This window comes from Sylvia atricapilla, chromosome 18 (assembly GCF_009819655.1).
Source record: "Sylvia atricapilla isolate bSylAtr1 chromosome 18, bSylAtr1.pri, whole genome shotgun sequence".
In the NCBI taxonomy this organism is placed as follows: domain Eukaryota; kingdom Metazoa; phylum Chordata; class Aves; order Passeriformes; family Sylviidae; genus Sylvia; species Sylvia atricapilla.
The window spans coordinates 8366441-8388687 of record NC_089157.1 but is presented as its reverse complement, the minus strand read 5'-3'; the positions used below and the strand labels follow the sequence as shown (position 1 = coordinate 8388687).

General features: G+C 55.5%; 3 protein-coding genes across 6 annotated transcripts in view; 1 reads left to right on the top strand and 2 right to left on the bottom strand.

The window, feature by feature from the left end:
* Positions 1 to 133: 133 nt before the first annotated feature.
* On the bottom strand, positions 134 to 5936 carry GAA (alpha glucosidase). Of its 2 annotated transcripts, XM_066332268.1 has the most exons (19): positions 5559 to 5936; positions 5342 to 5487; positions 4883 to 5048; positions 4437 to 4533; positions 4241 to 4360; positions 3976 to 4094; positions 3729 to 3860; positions 3505 to 3615; positions 3250 to 3363; positions 3063 to 3147; positions 2858 to 2975; positions 2535 to 2668; positions 2293 to 2444; positions 1953 to 2101; positions 1731 to 1872; positions 1427 to 1525; positions 1093 to 1257; positions 797 to 949; positions 134 to 595 (listed from the first exon to the last, which is right to left on the bottom strand). In XM_066332268.1, exons 1-19 carry the CDS (start codon positions 5934 to 5936, stop codon positions 536 to 538), a joined length of 2640 nt encoding a protein of 879 aa, XP_066188365.1. In that variant the 3' UTR covers positions 134 to 535. The 2 variants fall into 2 exon arrangements, with proteins under 2 accessions (XP_066188365.1, XP_066188366.1); XM_066332269.1 differs by lacking the exon at positions 134 to 595 and having other exon boundaries at positions 809 to 949; positions 1093 to 1177.
* A 234-nt stretch (positions 5937 to 6170) lies between these two features.
* Positions 6171 to 17683, bottom strand: CCDC40 (coiled-coil domain 40 molecular ruler complex subunit). The gene is given in 19 exon segments (XM_066332447.1): positions 6171 to 6508; positions 6907 to 7065; positions 7301 to 7489; positions 8129 to 8249; positions 8586 to 8677; positions 8795 to 8964; positions 9473 to 9686; positions 10210 to 10455; positions 11342 to 11524; positions 11626 to 11869; positions 12601 to 12722; positions 13098 to 13220; positions 14027 to 14184; positions 14563 to 14851; positions 14853 to 14948; positions 15449 to 15612; positions 15751 to 15841; positions 16537 to 16618; positions 16995 to 17683. Coding segments are annotated over 19 exon segments (3678 nt in total). The 3' UTR covers positions 6171 to 6262.
* TBC1D16 (TBC1 domain family member 16) overlaps positions 17328 to 22247 on the top strand; it is a 28943-nt gene continuing 24023 nt past the window's right edge. For 2 of the 3 annotated variants that reach the window (XM_066332266.1, XM_066332263.1), the window contains exon 1: positions 17328 to 17390. The gene's annotated coding sequence lies outside the window, so the exon portion shown is untranslated. Of the gene's footprint in view, positions 17391 to 18457; positions 18525 to 22247 lie in introns of those variants that run through there. The other variant, XM_066332265.1, reaches the window with a different exon arrangement.

The following is a 22247-nucleotide window of genomic DNA, read 5'->3' as shown; positions in this document are numbered from 1 at the left end:
GAGCTGTCTGCCAGGGTTTCACCTTTAGGGGGTTGCAGTTACATTTTTGTTATATAAACAAAAGAGAGCTGGGATGTCCCCACCAGGGGCAGGGGGCTGAGCACATTCAGGACCAGGAGAGGGGACAAGGACGTGGCCTGGGGCTGCTCCCAGCAAACAGCAGCTTTATTCACTGCTCCCTCAGCCCCTGCACATCACCCTCCCCAAAACCACAGCCAGGAAACTCCCTGCAGTCTCTGCCCCAGTCACCAGTCCCCCAGAGTAACTGGTTTGCTGTCTCACAAGGCACTTGGGTCATTTTTCCCCGTTTTGGTGATGATGATGAGGTTTCCCTGTCCCTGGGGGCTGTGAAAGGCCCCCCTCCCTCCCTCTGCCACTCCAGTGCACACCCCTCCATCGATGCCCAGCAGCTAGAAGGAAGACAGGGCCCAGGAGTGTGGGCAGGGCAGGGACAGCTCCAGGTTCAAGGGATGGGATGGATTTGGCCTGGAATTCCAGGGGAACAGCATGGCCTCTCCCTGTGACCGAGGGTGGCTCAGGACCAGGAGATCACAAACTGCTCCCACATGGGCAGCGACACAGGGACACTCAGCACCTGAGGGGAGAAGGAAGGTGAGAGCCAGCCAGGAGTGTCAGAGCCCAGGGGGGCCCTGCCCCTTGCAGAGCCACAGCCTGGCACAGTCCTGGTCCTGCAGATCCCCTGGGAAGGGCACCCAAGGCCCGTGCTGTGCCTAGGGCTGCACTCTGAGTCCATTCCTGGCCCCCACCCCTCCCCAGGGTGGCACCAAGCACTCACCTGGGTGTCACTGCGGTAGGAGAAGTCACTCACTATGGCACCATTGGCCAGGACTCTCCGGGGAGGGCTGGTGACACCCAGCACAGTCACAGCCTCCAGCAGGACCCCGTCGAGGTGGGCACTTGCCCGCAGCAGCTGGCTGAGCACGGCATCCTGGGGACAGCAGGATGTCACCGTGTGCTCCCAGGGCTCCTCCCGGTGCCCTGCCCCACCTGCTGCCCCTCTGCTGAGCAGACACAGCTGTGCCAGGGCCACCAGGACCCCCTGTCCAGATGCCCCCTGCCAGCAGTGCTCACGTTTGAGGCCAGGAAGAGGATCTCGGTGTAGTCCCCCCTCTCAAAGGTCTGCCAGCTCTCCCCATCGTCCCAGAACAGGTCTCCCCTGGCGAAGCCGTCCAGGGTCAGTGCCACCACCAAGGCCATGCCCTTGCCACGGGACTGGGCAGTGTTGAAGGCTGGCTCCTGGGGCACGGGGCAGGCACAGCTCGGGCCACGGCCACAGCCAGTATCCCAGCCCTGCCAGGCACTGCAGCCACAGCTCCTCTGACACTGTCCTGTCAGTGGTGTGGGCACAGCCCATAGCTGGTCAGGCAGGTCACTGTGGTGTCACCACAGAGCAGAGGGGACTCACCTGCAGGGGCAGGATGTGTCCTGCACGGATGTGGACGTTGATGGTGTCCAGGGGTGCTGGCAGGAGGATCCACTGCCCTTTGCTGTGGATGGTGGAGTCCTACATGGGGACACAGAAAGGGAAGAGCTGGCACAGGGTGCCACTTGGCAGGGGAGCCAGCCCAGCGCCAGAGCCCTCAAATGGCCACCAGCAAAGGCAGGTGAAGCACAAGACCCACACACAGCCCCAGGGGGCTGGTGGGATGCAGGAACGTGCACAAGGTCCCACAGCAAAGCCCCCTGTGCTACAGAGCAGGAGCACTCACCCCTGCTAGGCTGTACCACGTCCCCGCCGGGAAGTAGCCACTGACTTTGGTCTGTCCTGCCTCCAGCACGGGGGTGACGAGCAGCCCCCCGCCCCACAGCAGCTGGCGGTCCACGGCCCAGGTGTTGGGGTCAGTGGGGAACCTGGGGAAGGAGGGGAGGGCAGCACCAGGACACCCTGTGCTGAGGGGTCCCTGCTGAGCTCCTGTGGAGCTGGCACTCACTCGAGGAACAGGGGCCGTGCCACGGTGTCACCAGCAGTGTGAGCCCAGTGGAACAGGGTGTAGAGGAAGGGCAGCAGGGAGTAGCGGAGGCGCAGGGCGTTCCTCATGGCAGCCTGGGCAGGAGGGCTGAAGGCGTAGGGCTCCTGTGGCTGCAGGAAGGGGAGAGGCCCGAGGGGATGCTCAGAGCACATGGGGAGGCTGCATTTCAGGGATGCAGGGTGGACTCTCCCAGCACTGCGAGCACACGGCCCTGAACCAGCCACCTTCCCAGGCTGGCAGGGCAGCCCCTGGCTCAGCCCAGAGCGCCCTGCCCCACGGGGTGAGGGCTCTCAGGGCTCACCCGGGTGCCGTGGTCGTTGTGGTTGCGCATGAAGGGGTAGAAGGCGCCCAGCTGGGTCCAGCGCACGCACAGCTCCTCGCTCGTGTTGCCCAGGAAGCCGCAGATGTCGGCACCCACCAGAGGCACCCCAAAGAGGTTGAAGAGCAGCACCTCTGCAGAGGGCACAGAGGGCATCAGGGCTCTGCAGCACCAGGGGATGGAGCCTAAGGAGAGGCCCCTGGCTGTGAGGGCCCACAGCTGACCTGGAATGGAGTAGTAGAGCTGCTCCCAGTTGCTGCCAACATCCCCTGTCCAGTGCCCGGCGTAGCGCCCGTGCCCAGCGAAGGTGGAGCGTGAGATGATGAAGGGACGCTTGCCCCGGACCCTCAGCAGAGCACTGGGAGTGGGATGGGTCTGCTCAGCATCCCCCAGCCAGGGAAGGGGCTCAGGGCTCCCCCAGTGCCCTGGGTTACACACCAAACTCTCACCCACCACCCGATGCCTGCCCACACTGCCCATGCTGGGTCTCTCCCAGCTCTGCATCCCCCAGGATGTGCAGGAGCTGTGGCAGAAGCCCCAGGCTTACTTGTGGGAGGCGATGGCCTCAGTCAGCCCATACAGGCTGTGCAGGTTGTAGTGAGAGGACAGGTACTGCTGGCTGGAGGCACAGATGGTCCCGGCTTGCAGGCGTCCCCCAAACACACCTGCACGGGAGAGGTGGAGCTCAGAGCATCCCTGGGCTCCTCCTGCCTCCCCACAGCCCTGGGCAGGGCTGGAACCTGCTCCTGTACCTGGCACATAGGGGGGATGCTCCAGGTTGTTGTTGGGGCAGCCATCCTGGGAGCCCTCTATGAAGTTTGAGGGCTCGTTCATGTCCTGGGGAGGCAAGGGAAGGATGGGGTGACCTTGCCGTGCACTGGGGCCCAGCAGAGCTGCAGGGCAGGAGCCAGGCCCAGCAGCTACAACAGGGCCACTCACAAGCCACATGCCATCAAAGGGCACTTGCTCGTGGAAGTCCTTCACCATGTCGTGCCACCACTCGTGAGTCTCTGGGTTGGTGAAATCTGGAAACACTGTGGGACCTGGCCAGACCTGCAGGAGGGAGAGCACTGGGCAGAGCCCCAGCCCCACATTCCACCACGGCCCCCCAAATGTTTTTGCCCCACTCATGAGGTGCTGCTCCCACAGCCCCACTGGAGTCCCGTGGGTGCTGGGGCTGCTCCCCAGACGCACCTTCCCGATCAGGGGCTGCCCCGTGGCGTTTCGGATGAACACCCCTCGCCTCAGGCCCTCGTCGTAGGGCTTGTAGGTGCCGAGGGGCCCCGAGCTGCTGATCCCAGCATCCTGGAAGGGCATGAACCATGGCTTTACCAGCAACAGCAGGGAACAGCCAGCCCTGCCTTCATCACCACCCTTGGGCAGCTGAACCCCAGCGCCAGCCTGCCCGTGGAACTCACCACAATCATGATGTACCTCAGCCCGCGGCGGTGGAAGTCCTGCACCATCTCCGGGTAGTCCTTAAAGCCTTTCTTGTTGAAAGTGAAATCCCTCTTGGCATCTGCATAATCCAGGTCGTTCCACTGCACATCCTGCGGATGGAGGCAGCGGTGCTCGGGCAGGAGCGGGGACCCCACGAGCTGCTGTGGGACCCCCAGCAGCCCCCCATGGCTGCAGGCAGAGGCTCTGGGAGCAGCCCAGACCTACCAGGGGGAAGCGAGCCGCTGTCATGTTGGCCACGACCTGCCGGGTGATGTCGGTGGAGGAGTAGCCCCAGCGGCAGAGGTGGAAGCCCAGGCCCCAGTACGGGGGCATGAAGGGGAACCCTGGAGGATGGAGGGTGGGTGCTGGCAGGGATGGACCAGCCTTGTGCCACCCCACAGCCCTGCTCTGCCACGCTGCTCACAGCACCCTGGCAAAGCCATCCTGGCAAAGCCACCCCGGCACAGCCACCCCAGAGCCTCAGCCATACCAACGACATCCAGGTACTGCCGCACCACACTCTTGGGGTCGGGGCCCAGGAAGATGTAGAAGTCCAGGATCCCACCCGTGGTGCGCCAGGTCAGGGCCGGGCTGGGCTGCAGGAGCACGTCTGGGGAAGTGCCAGGGGAGGGAGCTGAGGATGGGGACGGGGCCAGGCCCACACCCGGCGCCTCCACGGGACTCACCCATGGCGTTGCTGTTCAGCAGAAACACACCGTGGGCTGAGCCATCGTCCTCCATCACCAGGTAGAAAGGGTGGGAGCCGTAGAGGTTGACGTGGGGCTGGGGCACAGCAGGGTGTGGTGCCAGTGAGGCTCTGCTGGGGACCCCCAACACCTACCTGACCACCCCTGCCCGGGTCAGGAGCAAACCCAGGGCTTGTGGTCCCAAACTCTGCCAAATCAGCAGAGCTCTGCCCTGAGCCCTGGAATCAGCTCCCAAGCAGCACAGAGCTCCGAGGGGACAAACCTGGGCCTGGGGACAAAGGGTCCCATGGCTTGCCGAGTGGCATGGCCAAGGCCCACAGCTGAACCAGCACAGACACATCTCCCCAGACAAGATGTGAGAGGCCGCAGGGCCAGCCCCAGGAGCACAGATCGATCTGTCCCTTTCCCTCAGCCCCGCTCCCTACCGCGGGTGCCATGTCCCGGTTCCAGAGGGTGACCCTGGTCCATTCGGTGTCAAGGAACAGCGGTGTCAGGTGCTCCCCCAGCCCTGAAATGAAACGGGAGGGCAGGGAGGTGGAGATCTGCAGGAACTGGTCTGTGAAGAAGAGGGGTGCCACCGTGGTGTTTAGCCTGCGGGGAGAGAGGGAGACTCCGGCAAAACTGGGAGGGAGGCACTGAGCTGGGGCCACCAGCGCCGGGAATGGATGCTCATCACCACGTGAAATAAAAACAAATCTCGGCTGAGCTCTGCGATTCCCACTTCCCTGCCCAGCCGCTGAACTGCAGAGGGAGGCAAAGCCAAGCCCCTACAGCCACCCCACTTGCTGTCACCAGTGTCGCTGCACCCACAGCACCGGGGGCTGTGCGGGGACCCCCATCCACACCGAGTCCCTGGGGCAGCGAGGGGGCAGGGGGGCACTCACAGGACCGTCCCTCCGCGCTGCCGGCACACCACGAGGCCGAAGGGCTCCCGGTTGACCTGCAGCCCGTAGAGCGTGGAGGCGGCTCGGCCGCGCACCCGCGGCGTGGGCAGCGGCACCTCATAGCGCGGCCGGGCCGCGTCCCGGAGCTGCGGGCGGACAGCGGGCGCTCAGCGGGGCACGGGCAGCACCGGCGGGGGCAGGACGGGCCGGGCCGCACCGTGAAGCGCAGGCGGGCCGGGGTCTCCAGAGCCAGCTCCAGCCGCACGTCGTCCACGGCCGCGGGCAGGAAGGCGGCGGCCACGCGGCGCAGGCGGCCGGAGAAGCCGCTCTCGGTGGCCGTCAGGTTGTCGGCGCGGTAGCTGCGGTAGCCGCGGGGGAAGAAGCACCAGGGCGGGCCGGGGCCGGAGCGAGGCCCGGGCCCGGGGCTGTAGCAGCAGCCCCGCGCCTCGCAGCCCGCCCGCGACAGGAGCCGCTCGGGGCCGCAGTCGAAGCGGCCGCCCGGGGACACATCGCAGGCGGCAGCGCCGGGGCCCCGAGCCGCGGCCGGGACCAGCAGCGCCAGCAGCGCGGCCGCCAGCCCCGGGCCCGGCCCCATGGCCCGGCCCGCGCCCCCCTCCGCCACCGGCACCGGCCCCGCTGCTGCCGGGGCTGAGCAAACCCGGGAAATCGCGGCTACACCGGCCCCCGGGGCGGGACCGGGAGGCGGGACCCACGAGAGGCTCGGCCCAGCGAAAGTGAAACGTCAACAGAAACATACCGAGAGAATTGCAATGGTATGTCTTAAATAAACATTATACGCGACAAAGTAAATATTATACCCCGCACCTGCTTTTATTATTTTTTTTATTTCTCTATTTATTTACAAAATCTGAAGCCTGTGCCAGAATATAAAACATACTACGTGTATTTTCTATGTTTCTGTCAGGCTTTCCCCAAGCCGAGCTTTGATCTCAAGCAGTGACTGAGCCAGTGCAGAGCCCTTTGGTACTGGGGCTGCTCCCCCCGGATCTGCTGCACGATGCTGTTAATGGTCTGCAGCCGACCCTGCAGTTTCTCCTGCTGGCTCTTGCGTGCCTCTTCACTGTGGCACAGGGTCTTGTAATTCCCTCCCCTCAGCGCCTGCAGCTGCTTCTGGTGCACCTGGTGCGCCACAATCTCCAACAGGTTCTGAGTAAAGCAAAAAGAAAAGGGGCTGTGACAGCAGGAACCGCAAGGGCAGGACCCGTGTCAGGTCCTGTGACCATCACTCAGACAAGGGAAGGACAGTGCTGTGAATTCCCCACCACAACAGCCAAACAGCATCCCCAGCCCGGGTGTTGGAGGGGTACAGACGTCACAGAATTCCATAAATCAGAGGAATACCCACGTATGTAAGGCAACCCTCACCAGGACAGGGCTTCAAAGTTGGCTCTTGGTGAGGCCCTAGAACGTGCTCAGTGAATGTGCTGCTGTAACTGAGCACACTGAGCACACCCAGTTCAGGACGGTGCAGAGACAGAGCTGGCAGCAGAGGAAGCAGCAGGCTCTGTCTGCCTCACATTCTGCAAGAGAGTGGATGTGCTCACCCAGCGTTTCTCGTTCTGAAGACGTTCCATGTCCGAGCTGAGGCTGTCAATGTCAGCCTGGAGCTGGCAGAATTCCTTCTTCTTTTCTGAAAAATTCTCACTGAGGGACTCCTGGATGGTCTCCAGCTCCTGCATGGTTTGGTTGCATTCATAAATATTCTAGTAAATGGAAGAGAAGGAAATGGCAGATTTCAGTTCTCTAGTTCAGCTGCATTCCTGACCATCGTCCCTGAACTTGGTTTTTGGAATTTTGGGGCACTTTCAGTGAAGGATTTTCAAAGCCTGTCCCTGTGCTGGTGCAGGTCTGTGCACGGACACTCCTGTGCTCACTGCTGCTCTCCACAAGGCCAGCTCCAGCTGTGTGAGCTCCTGCAGCCCCACTTTCCTTGCTCACCTCCTGAGTTTCCTTGATCTTCTTCTTCAGCTCCTCTTTCTTGCTTTGAAAGTCGTTCTTGGTGCTGTGTTTCTTATCCAGTTTGCTCTGAGCCTCTGCCCAATTTGTTATCATCTCTCTGTGAGAAACACACGCCTCCATCGCCCGAATCAACGTCTCCTGCTGCTTCAGCAGCTGCCCATAACGGACCTGCCAAGACACAAACCAGCCTCACAATACCAAATGTTTACCAATAGCACCAAGGGAAGCTGTCCTGGTGGCACATCCCACCAGCATAGACCAGATACGTGTGACAGGAGTGCCTGCAAGCCAGATTTGGTTCAAACCTGGTTTGCTGTGTGTGGATCTGGAAAGCAGAGGCCTGGATTATCAACTTGTCTACACCAATATTCGTGCACTAAAATGTTAGTCTGAACCTCACCGGCAAGAGCAGAAGCAGAAAAGTAGAAACATGCTCAGAATGAAGAGGATGAGCTGCTCTGCCAGGAGAGGGAACACTTCCCTAAACCAGTGATTAAAGTGATGCAATATTTAGTAATCAACATTGCACATAAATCAGGGTCACAGAATCAGGTGGCAGACATAGTGCAATTTAAATAGATTTCTTGGGAGTATCCAGATTCTGCTGAGGCTGGCACGGGGAATGCAGGATGTGTGGGCTGGATATGCTCAGTTCAGCTGAGCTGTAGCAGGTTTTGAGTCCCACCCGAGGCCCTGAAGATGCCACTTCTCCAGCCTGTTTCTTGTCTCCTGCCTCATGTTTCAGCCACTCCAGGGCTGGGTCCATTGGGTGCTTCCCCTCCTCAGCCCTCTTTCCCAGGGCCTTACTTGCATCCTCCGAATCTCTGTTTTCATCTCATGGATTTCGCCTTGTTCTAACAGAGCGTCTGTTGCTTCCCGCATCTCTTTTGCCAGCTGGATCTTCTTCTCCCACAGCAGGATCTGATGCCTTCAGAGAAGAAAGGGGAAGGAAAGAGAAAGCTAATTTGACTAGACCCCGAGTTACCTGCCCAGTGCAGTACACTCTCTGCCAGTTACTGGCAGAATCTTCCCACAGAGATCTTGGCAACGTCCAGCTCACACATGCTGGAACTGTTAAAGCCAACATCCTCCCAGCTCCTGCTGGTCCCAGAGACTGCTGAAACACCTTTCAGTTTCTGTGTTTCAAACATTCATCCCCTTCTCCAGGAAGGCTAGAGGCACATTTATGGTGCCAGGTTTGGTTACTGGAGGAGAACTGGAACAAGGACACAGTCACACAGGACTGTGGCACTCTGGTACCTACTCTGCTTCTACCAGGCTGTTCAGGAGCCTTTCCTTCTCCTCAGTCAGTTGACTGTGCCTCTCCTGCATCTCCACAGATTCTTTTTCTGCCTCCTAAATTTGGAAAAAACAGAACAATACAGTGTTGTCAGGCTGAGAAGGTTTTCCAGGATCACTGTTGGCCTCTGATCTGCACGGGAGGCTGTGACCTGGGAAGGAGGTGCCCAGTACCTTGAGAGACTGCAGAAACTCGTTCTCTGTGACCATTTTGCCATTTTGTAGCTCCTCAACGCTGCTGTTGTTCTTGTTGATCATCGTGTTCAACTTTATCAAGTCATTTGACATGTTCTTCATGTGCCGTTCCACATCCTTCTGTTCTTTTATTTCCTGCTGGATTTCATCTATGGGTGAACAGAAAAAAGTCTTAGAATTCCCCTGAGCACTGGGTTGGGCACAGACAAGTTGTGACAAATGGCTATCAGAGCTGGCAACACCTCAAACAGAGCCACCCATGTCCAGTGAGTCCAGCCAAAAATGATTTTCCACAAGCTCAAAAAAAAAAAAAAAAAAAGTTTTGAAAGAGACTCCTGTGGGAAAAAGTTTGGTTTGGCCAAGGAAAGTGCAGTCATTGCTGGGGACATTTATCTACCCACTACTTGCAAACTTTATTTAAGAAGTGTAAGAGGTGACACTGTCACTCAGGGTCCGACTGTCAGGACAGTAGGATCAATCCTTATAGAAATAACAAGGTGCAATCAGCAGGAGTGCCTGGGATGTTGGTATTCCTGCTCACACACTGCCAGCAGCACTCTTTGGGGCAGGCCCAGCTTTTCCCATCTGTGACCCTCCACTCCCTTTTCCCTCCCTTCACAGATGAACATTCTGAAGAAGGGTCAGGGAGTGACGAACTTTCCAGGCGCAGTTTCCTCTGCTGCATGATGATGATCTGCTTCTGTAACGTGTCCAGGGAGGTGATCTGTTCCTCCCTCTCCTGTGTCAGCCTGACCAGCTCCTTCTGCTCATTGAGCCAGTACTTCTGCAATGCCATTGCCTTGGAATTGCATTCCTCTATCTGCCTGCTCAGCTGGTTGATCTCAATTTCCAGTGGTCCCAGTTCTTGCCCCTGCACAAGAGCAAAGTTTGGGATAAATCAGGCAGAAGCTGCCTGAGTTGTTTACAGCATCTGGACATTCCAAAGCTTGCAGAGGCTGTGCCATAGGACTCATTTCCCCGTGGGTATCCATACACTGCCAGGGACAGATCTGGGAGTTATCCCAATAGGGCCAACCCTCAAATGACTGAAATCTCACTGCCTGCCCCATTCTCCTCTCCTGAGCCTCTGCAGATTTCTCCAACGAGATCCTATTTACCCACTGATGCCATGTGACATTTCCATCAGGCGTGGGCAAGTCCCTGCAGGGATCTGTGCCAGGCACACCCTCATTTCACAATTCCCTTCACTGCATTAGGAACTGATAAACATAAACATTTTCATTAATCAATGCAGAGTTTAAATCACAGTGCTGATGCCTGAAAAAAGTTTGAACTACCCAACACTTAACACAGTCACATCAATCAGGGGCATCTGTGGCTACCACAAAAAAAAAATAAAATCAAAACTGGGACTGAAACACAGAAGTACTTACCCCCTGCTGAGCAAGAAGTTTCTCCAGCTTCTTGTTGTACAAGCAGAGGATCCCTCCCTTCTTATCAGTCAGGATCCTGGACTTTACAATCTCATTCTCCTGGCAGGCGATCATTTCATTCACACTTCTTATTTCGTTGTCCACCTCACAGAGTGTCTTTTTGTGAGCTGTCAGCCTGCAGCTGGTATTTGTTGTATTCAGAATAATCTGGGCCACATCGTTCTCAACCTTGTAAAAATGCAGCTCCTGGGAATATCAAGGGAGAAAACACATCACTGTCCCCAGCAGCCCCTTGTTGAGCTGCAATGCCACTTGTCCCAGCACAGGAGTCAGGGGATTGAGGTTCTACTCCTAGGTCTGTACTACAAGCCATAAGCTACTTACCCTCTGTGTATCTTTGCTTCTCCATCAACTGACAGGTAATACAATATCTACCTCTCCCATACAGCTGTTGAAAAGCATTAAGGAGCCTAAACAATCCAAAAACCTTTGAGAGACCTCATTCATCCCTTCTGCAATGACCCCTTGCCCAGCTGCCTCCAGTTACCTGCCACCAGTAGCAGGACATCACTGTATTGTCCCTTCTCCAGCACACCTGGCACACACACCCCTCTCACCCAACACTTGGTGTGAGAAGTGCTGGGCTGAGTTTTCTAATCTTTCCAAGTCATCCAGTTATACACTCCCAGAGAGAGCAACTTATCATGGATTAAAGAGCTGTGGGTCAGGTTGGACTGTTCCTTGGACATTCCTCAGAATTGCATCCCATTCCATGACGAATTATAGAAATAAAAATTAGTTAAAATTACATTACACAAGTACCACGTGTCCATTGCTTTTCTTTAGTACATAAGAAATGCTATTACTTTAGGGCAAATACTCCCAGGACTCATCACCTTGCCCCATTTTTTTCAGTAAAGGACAGTGTGTTTTGTGTCAGGCCTTTTTGGCCAAGCTCTCTCACATACACCAGAATCCTGCAATAAGATCACAGGGAGAACCAGACTGGAGAGGCAAACTCAGCAGAGCTTCAGTGCAGACCTGAAACCAGAACAAAGTCACTGACAAACCCTGCTGGGGGCCCATTGCTGCAGTGGCTCCTTCCCTGCCCTCCCAAGGGGGGATGCCATACCAGGTCGCTTTTTCTGCTCCGAAGTTTTTCAGCCAGCTGGGAGAAGTGCTTTGCAGCTTTGCTGGATATCTTCTGGTCCTGAAGCTTTGCCAGGATTTCACTCTCTAGCTGCTCTTTGGCATAAGTTCCCTTCTCTATACCCTTTCTGATGGACAGCAACTCATTTTGGTGAGCAGCCTGGTCCTAAAAGGTTGGAAGACAGAGACAGGATCAGCACAACTGTTCGAGGAAGGGTTTTCAGTTCAAGAATTCACAAGGATTCATCTTCCACAGACTCTCCTCACCATCTTGGTCCTGCTGAGGGCCTCCTCTGTTTCTTGGAGAACACGAGTGTAGGTGCCAGTCTCAACCTGCAGGGCCTCCTGCTCCAGCAGGCACTGGGCAATCAGTTTCCTTGTCACACTGGCATCATTCTGGGACCGGTTCAGGAGGCTGACAAGGTTCTCATTCTTCTCCTCCTCTTTCCTGATGGACTTCCTACAGCCATGGATGTCCCCTTCTAGGGACTTGAGGTCACGTCTGTAGTTGCTGGAGGGGCAAAGAGGATGGAAAGTCATCACAGGGATAAATGCTGAACAGTCACCCCCAAATTCCTCTTTTCAAACACGTTATTGCAGCAATAACTGGCCAAGAAGGAAGATGTTTGTAAGGGCTCAGCTGCTGTGACAGTGCAGAGTCAGCAGGAGATGGATGGAGACATTACGATTTAAAAGTAAATGTGTGTAAGAAAATTGATTCCTTCTTTCAGTACTGTCCCAGCCCCCACACCGACCAGGATGTCACCATATAAAAGCAGATTGTTTGTTCTCAGAGAATCAGCCAAGCTTTAAGGCTCATGAGCAAATAAACACTTCCTCTGGCAGTAACAAGGAGGTTTTCCTGAACATCTCCAAAGACCTCACAAAACCCTGATAATGAGAGATGAACCCTTCCTGACATCCAGCTGTTTAGAGTAAGAGATGTTGCAAAGGTGAGGGAACTCTTTTCAAGGAATAAAATATAATCTTAAAAACTCTAAACAGCTTCAAGAACCCCCCACGTTCTGAGGAAGAGATGTGGTTAGGATAAAGAAAAGAGCAACAAAGAAATGTGCTTCTTATCCCTTGAATTTATTTTGTACTTAAGAGCAGGAAACCTGTTGTGCCTGACACACCCTGCCCACTCAGTGCTAAACCCCACAGGAGACACACTGGAATCCCCTTCTAGAATCCTTCCTGCCCAAATCTGAGGTGTCCTCAGGGCCTGGTTTCAGACCTCACCTCAGCAGCTCCTGAGTGACAATATAGGCCTCATCCCTCTGCTTCATTCCAGCCAAGCTGCTGTTCCAGTGGTCCATCAGCTTCTTTTTCTCCATGTTAATAGCCTGGACCTCCAGACCAGCCTGGGGAACAGAGACATGGCAGACAGGATCAATCTACACTGTGCTGAAAAAAACAAACTTGTGTTGCGACACAATTCTTTTCTTTTCTTGTTCATAATGTGCTGAACAGGATCAGCTTCAACTCTGTGGCTGATTCATTTCTCAGCAGCCCACAGAGCACAGGTCTGCAATGAAAAACTGCTGAGAAGGGCAGGAAGAAGTGATTTACAGGCACTTCTGAAGGACAAAGGAAAAGAAAAAAAAAGTCCTCATTCTTCCAAACAGGAACAAACTGTGAAACTCTGTCCCACATTGTGCACACCACGTGAGCACGGGCCAAAGGGGTCAGCCCTGCCAGAGGGAAATATTAACCACGAGGGACAAGTCCCCTCCTACCTCACTGACTGCCTGCCGGGTCACTTTTGTGTCCTCTGCCTGGGCCACAAGCTGAGCTTCAAACAGAGCAATTTGTTCCTGGAGCTGGTAGACTCTCCTTGTTAACTGGTCCAGGAAAAGGTCCTGCAGAGCCAGAGCCAGACAGTCCAGGGTGAGTCATGGAATCTCAGTCTAAACCAACTGCATCCTACAAGAATAATATCAGCTAAAAAATGAATTAAAACTGGCCTGAGTCCTACTGAAATTTTCCCATTCATGCACAAATGGCTCATGGCTGCAGCAGGGACGACTTGCAGAAGCATGAAACGTTTGCTGAGTATTTATTATTCCAGTTACAGCAGTAAATTGATAGGTCAGCTCTGAAGCCACATTCTCTCCTGTCAGCACTGAGGCCACCTGTCCAGCTACTGGGAGTCCTAATAATGGAGATCTGAAAATCCTTTGTTAAAACCCTCCTAAACCCACTGCGTTTCAACAGTTTGCACGGAATTCTGCACGAGTAGTACCCCGTGGACTGTGTCCTGGAAGGCAGCAGAGGGAGCTCCAGCACCGACCGCCTCAGCTCATTCCCCAAGTTCACTTTCCATTGTGAAATTCACTTTGTGGGTCAGAATTATTCTCAAGACCTGTACACGTGATATTTCTTCATGAAAAATCCTCCTTTCCCCACACCCCTCTCCTTGAGTGAAAAGTGATTTACTGTCCTAAGGCTTGCAAACCCTCTGGGCAATGCATGTTGCTGTCTGGGGGCAGGCAGAGCTGCTTCTCCTTTTCAGAAAGGACTCTGGATTTATTTTTGTTCAATTATTTGAGAAAAATATCCCCACTCATCTTTCATGATTCAATTCCTCCTGACAAGGTGGCACATCCTCCAAGACTGACTGCTGGCCCCTGCATTTATTTATTGCAAAGACAGTTTTTCTTGGTACCTGTTTTTGCTTTTCCACCTCAGCCTGGATCCTCTCTGCCTCAGCCCTCTTTGCTGTCTGTTTCATCAGTAAAAGCCTGTGTTGCATGTCCTGGTCCATGTTCTGCACGTAGAAGAGCTCCAAGGCCAGGTTTTCAACCTGGGTCTGCATTGCAGAAACTGGGGGGGACAAGAGGGAAAATAGTTACAGAGAGGTTTGTTTGTAGGGTACACCTTAAACACAGATAAAAGAGAAAGAAATACAGAGGCTCCCAAAGCAAAACCTCTCACACATGAGCTAAACCAGCCCTCCCCAGCATATATATTTACATCAGCTTTGGAGTACAGCTCCACAAGGAAAACTAAAGATCCTGGCAAGCGCTTCCTGGATTCCCAGCCCACAGAACTCCAGGAGTATCTGTGAAACTTTTCAACAAGTGCGTTATTCCCAATTAATTATTTTGCCGTATTTTTCAATCCAGCACTTGACTTAAATTCCAACTAATTACTCCACACAGCCCTAGAATTGGGAAACGCTGGCAGGACTGCCTTAGTCACCTTTCTTGCGTTCCTCTTGTGTGTTGTGACACATTTCCTTGTGAGCACCCCTGAGGCCCTCCAGGTCCTGCTCCAGCTGCCTCCGCGCCGCGGCCGCCTGGGAGCAGCGCTCGTGGCTCTTCTCCAGCTCCACCTCCAGCTGCCCCAGCTGCTGCTGGGCCCCGTAAAGGATCACCCCCAGCTCTTCTCTCTGCTCTTTGCTGGTCTTCATCGCTGTCCTCTGCAGAAACAAGAGGGAAGGAGCTGTCTCCCAGCAGCTCGGAGGGGAGGGGCTGTGGGAAGGCAAAGCAGAGGCTGTGTACCAGCTCATGGAGGTCCAGGTTCACTTGTTCTATCTGCTTGGTGAGGTAATTCTTCAGGGCAGCCTGGAATCTTGTCATCAGAGGCTGTAAAGGAGGGCAGTATTAATAAACTTAAACATGTTTGTGTAAATAGATTATGAAGAAGCCTCCCTGCTACGTCCTCCGCTCAATAAAACATCTTATTTCTGCCACAGACACTTGTGTGCTTATTTTAGCTACACTCACTGTAGCAAGTGAGACATGTTACAGGGTGGGTATTTGCTGATGCCAAAAAGAGAGAATATTTGAAAATCAGAGCCGTGCCAGAAGAGCTACAACTGAGAACCCACCCGCTCACTCTTGGGGCAAGGACTTCTCTTCCAGGGGCACTGAAGGGATCAGATTTACCCCCTGCATTGCTCATTTCTGAACCTGCACCTCTGGGGTCAGGACTGAGTGACACAGTCAGCAGTTAATAATTTGGCAAAACTGATTTTCACGCTGCAGCTGAACAGCTGAGCCACTGCTCACGGCTCACCTCACACGTTTCAGAGAAACACAAACACCAACTCTGCAAACAACAGCAAGATTTGAAGATTTCTCACGTGTTCCGGATCCAAGATGACCAGTTCTGTTTCTTCTGCTGCTTTCCTCCTACTTTTCCTTCTCTCCTTATCCTCAGCTGCCTTTTCCCCTCTTTGGCTGCCATGATCACTGGGGAGCTCAGAGCTCGGCTCTGCATGGCGAGAACTGAGTCGTCCTTTGCTCCCTGGACCCCAGCACAAAAAAGGAAAAATATAAAGCAGTAGGATTAGGTTTCATAGCATCGTGCCTCTGGCTGGATTAACAATGACCAGAAGGGGAGAAAACCAGAGGCTGTGCTTGAGAGAAGTTGCAAAGGGGATACCTGGCTTTGTGCCCGTGGCCATCTCTGCTGCAGGTGCTCCTGAGGGAGGGGAAGGGGCTCCTCCACCTGGAAGTGGCTGCTCCATGTCACCCTGCTCAGGAGGACAAAAGCTTGTCACATTCTGCATTATCTTGGGGAAGTCTTGGGTGATTTTTCCTGAAACACAAAACCTTTTCCATCTAACTCTATTTACCCCTAAACATCTGCTCATTTTTGTCATGAGATATGAACAATACAAAAAAAGGATCAACACAAGGCTCTAAAGCCAACACAGAGATGCTCCCAAAGTATAAATTATAGTGTCCCACTTCTGCAGGTCTCACAAACAGATCTGCAGCCAGATTTCTCTTTCTGCAGGGGCAGTGACTCTGTTTGCTCCTCTAGAGGAACAGACTCTCCATTGTCATTCCTGTTTCCATGGCCTGGCACACAGCACAGGTGAAAAGCAGAGCAGCACATTGCCATTTGCATTTAATTTTAATGCTATGGTATTTTTTGCCACAGGGTGCAGAAGTTTAATCTAGAAGTTTAATTTAGAAGTTTAATCTCATTTGCAAAAATAGTCCCAGCAAGCACTGAGATCTTAAAGATCCTGACAAGACTTCTCCTCACCACTTACAGTTTCACGTGCTTCTAGCTTGCTTCTACTAAAAAAATCTTTACAGATTTATTAATTTTTTCCTTTTTTTGTGGCTAGCACAACACGTAGCCAAATTATTCTCTTTGTTCTTTCTCTCTTTCTTTTTAAAGAGAGGGTGAGCAGCGGGACGGGGAGCTGGGAGGTACCGGGACGTGCCGGACGGTACCGGGCACGGTAGGGGCAGCGCCGGGATGCACCGGAACCCGGACCGGAGAGTAGGGGGCCGTGCTGGAGGGGACGGAACCGGGACGGGACCGGAGGGGACGGGACGAGACGGGCGATCCCGGGAGCGGTGGGGCGGGCGGGGGGTCCCGGGACGGGCGGTACTGGGATGGGATGGGATGGGATGGGACGGGACGGGTGGTACCGGGACAGGATGGGATGGGATGGGACGGGACGGGACGGGACGGGACGGGACGGGCGGTACCGGGACGGGATGGGATGGGATGGGATGGGATGGGATGGGATGGGATGGGATGGGATGGGATGGGATGGGACGGGACGGGCGGTACCGGGACGGGACGGGCTGGCACGGAGTAGCCCGGTACAGGCCGGCGAAGCAGCCCCGGGCGGGCAGTACCGGCCCGGCCCGGCCCCGACTCACCCGCGGCGGCTCCGCCATGTTCCCGTCGCCAGGCAACGCATCAACAGCCGCTCACGTGACCGGGCGGCCCGCACCACCGCGGCCCGCGGGGGGGACGGGGGCTCGGCCCGCACCATCCCCGCGCGCGGGGGGGTCAGGCCGCGCTCCGTGCCCCGGCAGCCCCGGTTCCGCCCGCGGGCCCCGCTACCGGCACCGGGCGGGTCCCGCTGTGCTGTCCCCGGGCCGCGCAGGCTCGGGCCGGGCGGACGGGCGGGGCCGCCGGGCAGGCACAGCCCCACAGGCCGGGCGGAGCGGGCGGCGGCCCCGCGCAGGGCCGGCAGCGGCGGCAGCGGCGGCGGCTCCGAGCTCGCCCCGGGCTGGGCAGCGCCGGCAGGTTCCCCGGGCTCGTCTGTGCCGGTAAAGCGGGGCCGGGCCGGGCTGGGGGACGGCAAGGGGTGGGGGGCCGGCTGATCCTGGTGCGCTGCTCCGGGACACCGGGATCCGGCGCCGGGATCCTGCCGGTACCTGGGCAGGTCCGGGTTTGATCTGGCGCTTTGTCCGCCCTTCCCACGCCGGAGCCCCGCCGAGGGCGGCGGGAGCGGGCGGGTGCTCCGGGAGAACGGGAGGCTGCCGGCAGTCAGGATCCTGCCCAGGAATCGGGATGCTCCCGGGAGGTCGGGATGCTGTCCGGGAGTCGGGATGCCGTCCATGGTTGGGATGCTATCCGAGGGTCGGGATGCTGTCCAGGGGTCGGGATGCTGTCTATGGTTGGGATGCTGTCCATGGTCGGGATGCTGTCCATGGTTGGGATGCTGTTCAGAGGTCGGAATGCGGTCCGAGGGTCAAGATGTTGCCCGGGAGTCGAGATGCAGCCGGGGGCGGTGTTGGAAATCTAAATAGTTCTTAAACTTTCTCTTCTGTTATTTCGGTGCGGCTCCGTGCAGCTTGGGGCATTTCAATATTTTCCTTCCTTTTGGGGAGCTGGTCTTCTCCCAGGTGACCCAACATCTACCTGAGCACTGTTGTCTGCGGAGAAGGTGGATGGAGGATCGTTTGTGGTGGTTTGCTGAGTGGCCTCGGGATGCTGCAGGCAGGGGTTGTGGGGTGCTGCATTGCTTTCTGTGCTGCTGACACTCCGTAAAATAACTCGGCTGCTTCCTCTGGGAGATCCCAGGCTGGGAGCTTGTCTTGCAGAGGTGTTTTGTTCTTAGTTGCTACTCGGAGTAGGAGGAAAAATGAAAGTCCAGGGTGTCTGAGTGGCAGAGATGATGCGTGTGGTCTGATGTCTGTCGTACTGAGAACAGTTTGCAGTCAGCTCATCCACTGAGCTGTGGTCCAGACTCCTGGGCTTTGAGCTGCTGGGTTTTGAGGATCGAGTCCTGACAGTGTTATCAGGACACAGCAACAGGATGTTGGAAATAAAAAGTCATAAAAGCATTTCCTGTGGCCCGAGCAGTGCTGATAAGTGACATGAAAAGCTGGTAAATCGAGAGCAGTGGGACATGTGGCACACACAGGGACACTGTGTGTTGTCGCTGAGTTTGGTGCTGGGTGAGTTTTGTTTGCCTTTTGTTTGCTTTTTGTTTGCTTTCTGATGCCCGAGCAGGTGTGGCTGGGAGCAGCCAGCCCTGATGTAGCATTCCTTTTCCCTTTTCATCTTTTGAGCCTTGCAGGATTCAGGCTGCTGCCCCTTTTTTACCCGCTCAGCTGAGATGCATCTGAGCGAAATCTGTCCTGCTGTAGCGACTGCATTGGGAGTTGTGGAGATTTTGGCTGTTCCCTTCTCTTTGCTCTTGCTCCCTGAGCCGCTGCTGCTCCAGCAGGGCAGCAGTGAAAGACTTCTCGGTGACCTACATAATGCTCCCCATGAGATGGGATGACTTCAGAGTGGCTCCCCATGGTAAATGCTTTTCCTTGATCTGGCTGCATCCTCTTAACTGGCTCCAGCGTGGCAAGGAGTTTGGAAAGCTCTTCTTTCTTTATTCCCAATGTTGAGGTATTGTAATACAGAGGGAAGGTCGTACAAGGGCTCTCATGTGCTGGTAGAGGAGTAGAGCTCAAGAGAGTGACCAGCAGATCCTCTCGGAGGGCTGGGAGGCAGCTGACTGCTGACTCCAGGCTGGCCTATTCCAGTCGCTCTGTGCTCCAGAGTTCCAAACCTGGCATTTGCTGTTCCCAACAGGGGAAAGAGGCAGGAATTTGTGCAGTGTCTGACCCATGCACTCCTTAAATATGTAAAATTAAATTCGAGTTATCAAGGGCAGGAGAGAAAACAAGCCTGTTGCATTTTATTTCCCAGAGACATTTCATGCTTAAACGTGGTGCTGCTGTTTGACAGCTCGTGTTTCTCCGCCGTGCCCAGACTCGCTGCAGGTCTCACATTTCACTGCCAGAGCCCTGCAGCTCGGCTCCTGTGGCTTGTAACGCTCTGGAAGTCTCACACAGTGAATGCTCCCTGGGAGCAGAGCACAGGGAGGGCTCAGCGCTGGGAGCTGTGGGCTGGAGCTGGGCTCTGCTCCGGGCTGGGCTCTTTGGGGACAGCAGTGCTGGCCTCCCTGGGGACAGGAATGCTGGGCTCCCTGGGGACAGGGATGCTGGGCTCCCTGGGGACAGGAGTGCTGGGCTCCTTAGGGACAGGAGTGCTGGGCTCCTTGGGGACAGGGATGCTGGGCTCCCTGGGGGCAGGAGTGCTGGGCTCCCTGGGGACAGGAGTGCTGGGCTCCTTGGGGACAGGAGTGCTGGGCTCCTTGGGGACAGGGATGCTGGGCTCCCTGGGGGCAGGAGTGCTGGGCTCCTTAGGGACAGGAGTGCTGGGCTCCTTGGGGACAGGAGTGCTGGGCTCCTTGGGGACAGGGATGCTGGGCTCCCTGGGGACAGGAGTGCTGGGCTCCTTGGGGACAGGAATGCTGGGCTCCCTGGGGACAGGGGTGCTGGGCTCCCTGGGGACAGGGGTGCTGGGCTCTTTAGGGACAAAGGTGCTGGGCTCTTTAGGGACAGGAGTGCTGGGCTCCCTGGGGTGCTGTGGGTGCCCGTGGGTGTGTCAGAGCTGGCACTGCCTTCCCGGGCCGGGCTCTGGGAATCTCGAGCAGCCGGAGGTTGCAGCATTTGGTCCAGCAGCAGGTGCCCAGTGAGGTGTGATGTGCCAAGGCAAACAGGATCCTGGGGTGGGTCCTGGGGAGGGAAGGGCATCGCTGCGGGAGCCAGCAGCCAGGGCTGGGCTGATGCTGCTGGCAGGAACTGGACGGGCTCTGGGGAAGAGGCTCCGTGGATGATTGCAGGAATTGGCTCCCCAGCACTTTCTCACTCATGAAGCTGAGAAGCGCTGGCACCGACTGGGAGAGCAGCCAGGGCTGTGTGAACAGACACAGGAGCTGGAGAGAAGATTTTTAGTGGCAACAGTTGATGTGTGGGAGAAGAAAATGTGTGTGTGCTTAATAAATATTGGCACTCAGCAAGAGCTTATCAGCTAACGCGGTGCTTCAGCTTCTGGAGAGCTGAGCTGGCTCTGCCACACTGAGAAGAATCCCTTCAGATCAGCAGATAAATATGAAATTAATATGAAAAATGGGGTTTTTTGAATGGTGCTGATTTCCTGCTGCCTGAGCTATGGAATGGTTCCTGCTGCTTTCCCAAGCACACAAGAGGCAGCAGTTCCTGCCTCTCCCCACAACCCAGGCCCCACGGATTGTGTGTGCAGATGTTGTCCCACGTGGAAAAGGGCTGAGAATAGAGCAAACCCTGCAGATTTGGTCTTTGTTATTTGCTGCTTTGTGTTGTATGAGCTGCTGTCATTTAGGAAGGAGTCACACTTTCCCAAGCTGAGTTTCAGGCACATTTGGGGTTGTACCAGCAGGCTAGGTGACCTTTGGAGGTCCAGTCCACCATCTGGTCCGCACTGGGACTTACTGGGTATTTATTTCTGTGGCCTTTGAAACCCCAGCCATGTAAATGGCCCCTTGAGGTTCCCCGTCCTGGTGCACCACTGTCCCAGCTACTAGAATGACAAAACTGAGTATTCCTTGCCACAGTTCAACTGCCTCACAGCTTCTCCTGTCCTTCATCAACAGCTCTTCTTTTGGCAGTGACAGTTCCCTTGTGGGAAGACTTTTAACACATTTCCCTCACTTTTATCTTCCCTTGGCAATCTCTTTCCCTGGCCCAGATAACTCTTGTCACCCTCCCTGAAACTGTCCTGTGACTTGCATCTGTTTTTCATTAATCCTGCAACCAAAGCTACAAAGAATTTTCTGGCCTGTGAGAACAGTGAAAGGATTGAGTTTCCTGGTGATATTTATATATCCCAGTGTGACTGGCTACTGTCTGCAGCACTGCAGTGGTCTCTGATTTCTGATGTGCAGCTCTTCTGCAAGACAAGTCCAACATACTGAATTTCTGAGCTGGCAGGACACGGTATTCCAAACCTTTTGTCTTTTTTTTTTCTGCTTTCCTCTTCCCGACCCTGTGTGTACCTGCAGCGCTGTCCACCTGCACACACGGGCAGTGCTGAACAACAGGTGTTCTGCAGGATCAAAGGAAGACTTCCCTTTCAATTCCTCTGCCTTTCCAGGGAACAGCTTTTGATCTTTACCTGTCGCTTTGTTCTCTCTGCGCCTGCTGAAAGCTCATTAAGCGGTGCCTCTGTTGGCAGAGGCGTCCTGACCCTCTCCTGCCGGCCTGGGAGCACCCAGAGAGCTGCAGCAGGACATCAGAGGACCTCTTGTTTGTCGTGTGCCTCTCCAGCTCCTGTCCCTGTGTTTCCTGAGGAAGCACTCCCTGGCCAGCAGCAGCAGCTGGTGCCTCCTTCCTCCTATCTGCTGCTTTTTGGGGTTCTGAGGAAGTCACTGGCATGGATGAAGGTCTGTGCTGCTGTAGCCAGTGTGGTGCTGACAGGTGACCCTGCCCAGGTGTGCTGGGGGCTCAGGTGGCTCCACATCACTGCCCCTGACTGCCCTGGCCCTGTTTGGAAACAGCGTGTTGTAACTCAGTGCGGGGAAGGAGAAGTTGCACCAGAATTTACTGTCTGTTCTTGCAATGAGAGGAAAGGTGATTTGCTCCTTAAATGTGGTTGAGGCAAACGACTTTCTGCCAGGTGTAACCCCAGAGCCTGAAACTGTTGATTTTGGCAGCGTGGACAAGAATGAGCTTGGGGCTCGGCTGGTGTTTGGTTTCTGGGGCTGAGACAGGAGGATACATGTGTCTGGTGCTAGAAGGAGACAGGAGTGTGCCAGAGGACTTGCAAAGGGACTCTCTTATTCTGAGCACTTGCTGCTACAG

Coding starts and splice junctions, on each gene's coding strand:
- GAA (XM_066332268.1), bottom strand. CDS start 5,936: ATGGGGCCGGGCCCGGGGCTGGCGGCCGCGCTGCTGGCGCTGCTGGTC. Junction 5,488..5,558: donor CGGCCCGCCTGCGCTTCACG/GTGCGGCCCGGC, acceptor GTCCGCCCGCAG/CTCCGGGACGCGGCCCGGCC. Junction 4,361..4,436: donor GCTGAACAGCAACGCCATGG/GTGAGTCCCGTG, acceptor GCACTTCCCCAG/ACGTGCTCCTGCAGCCCAGC.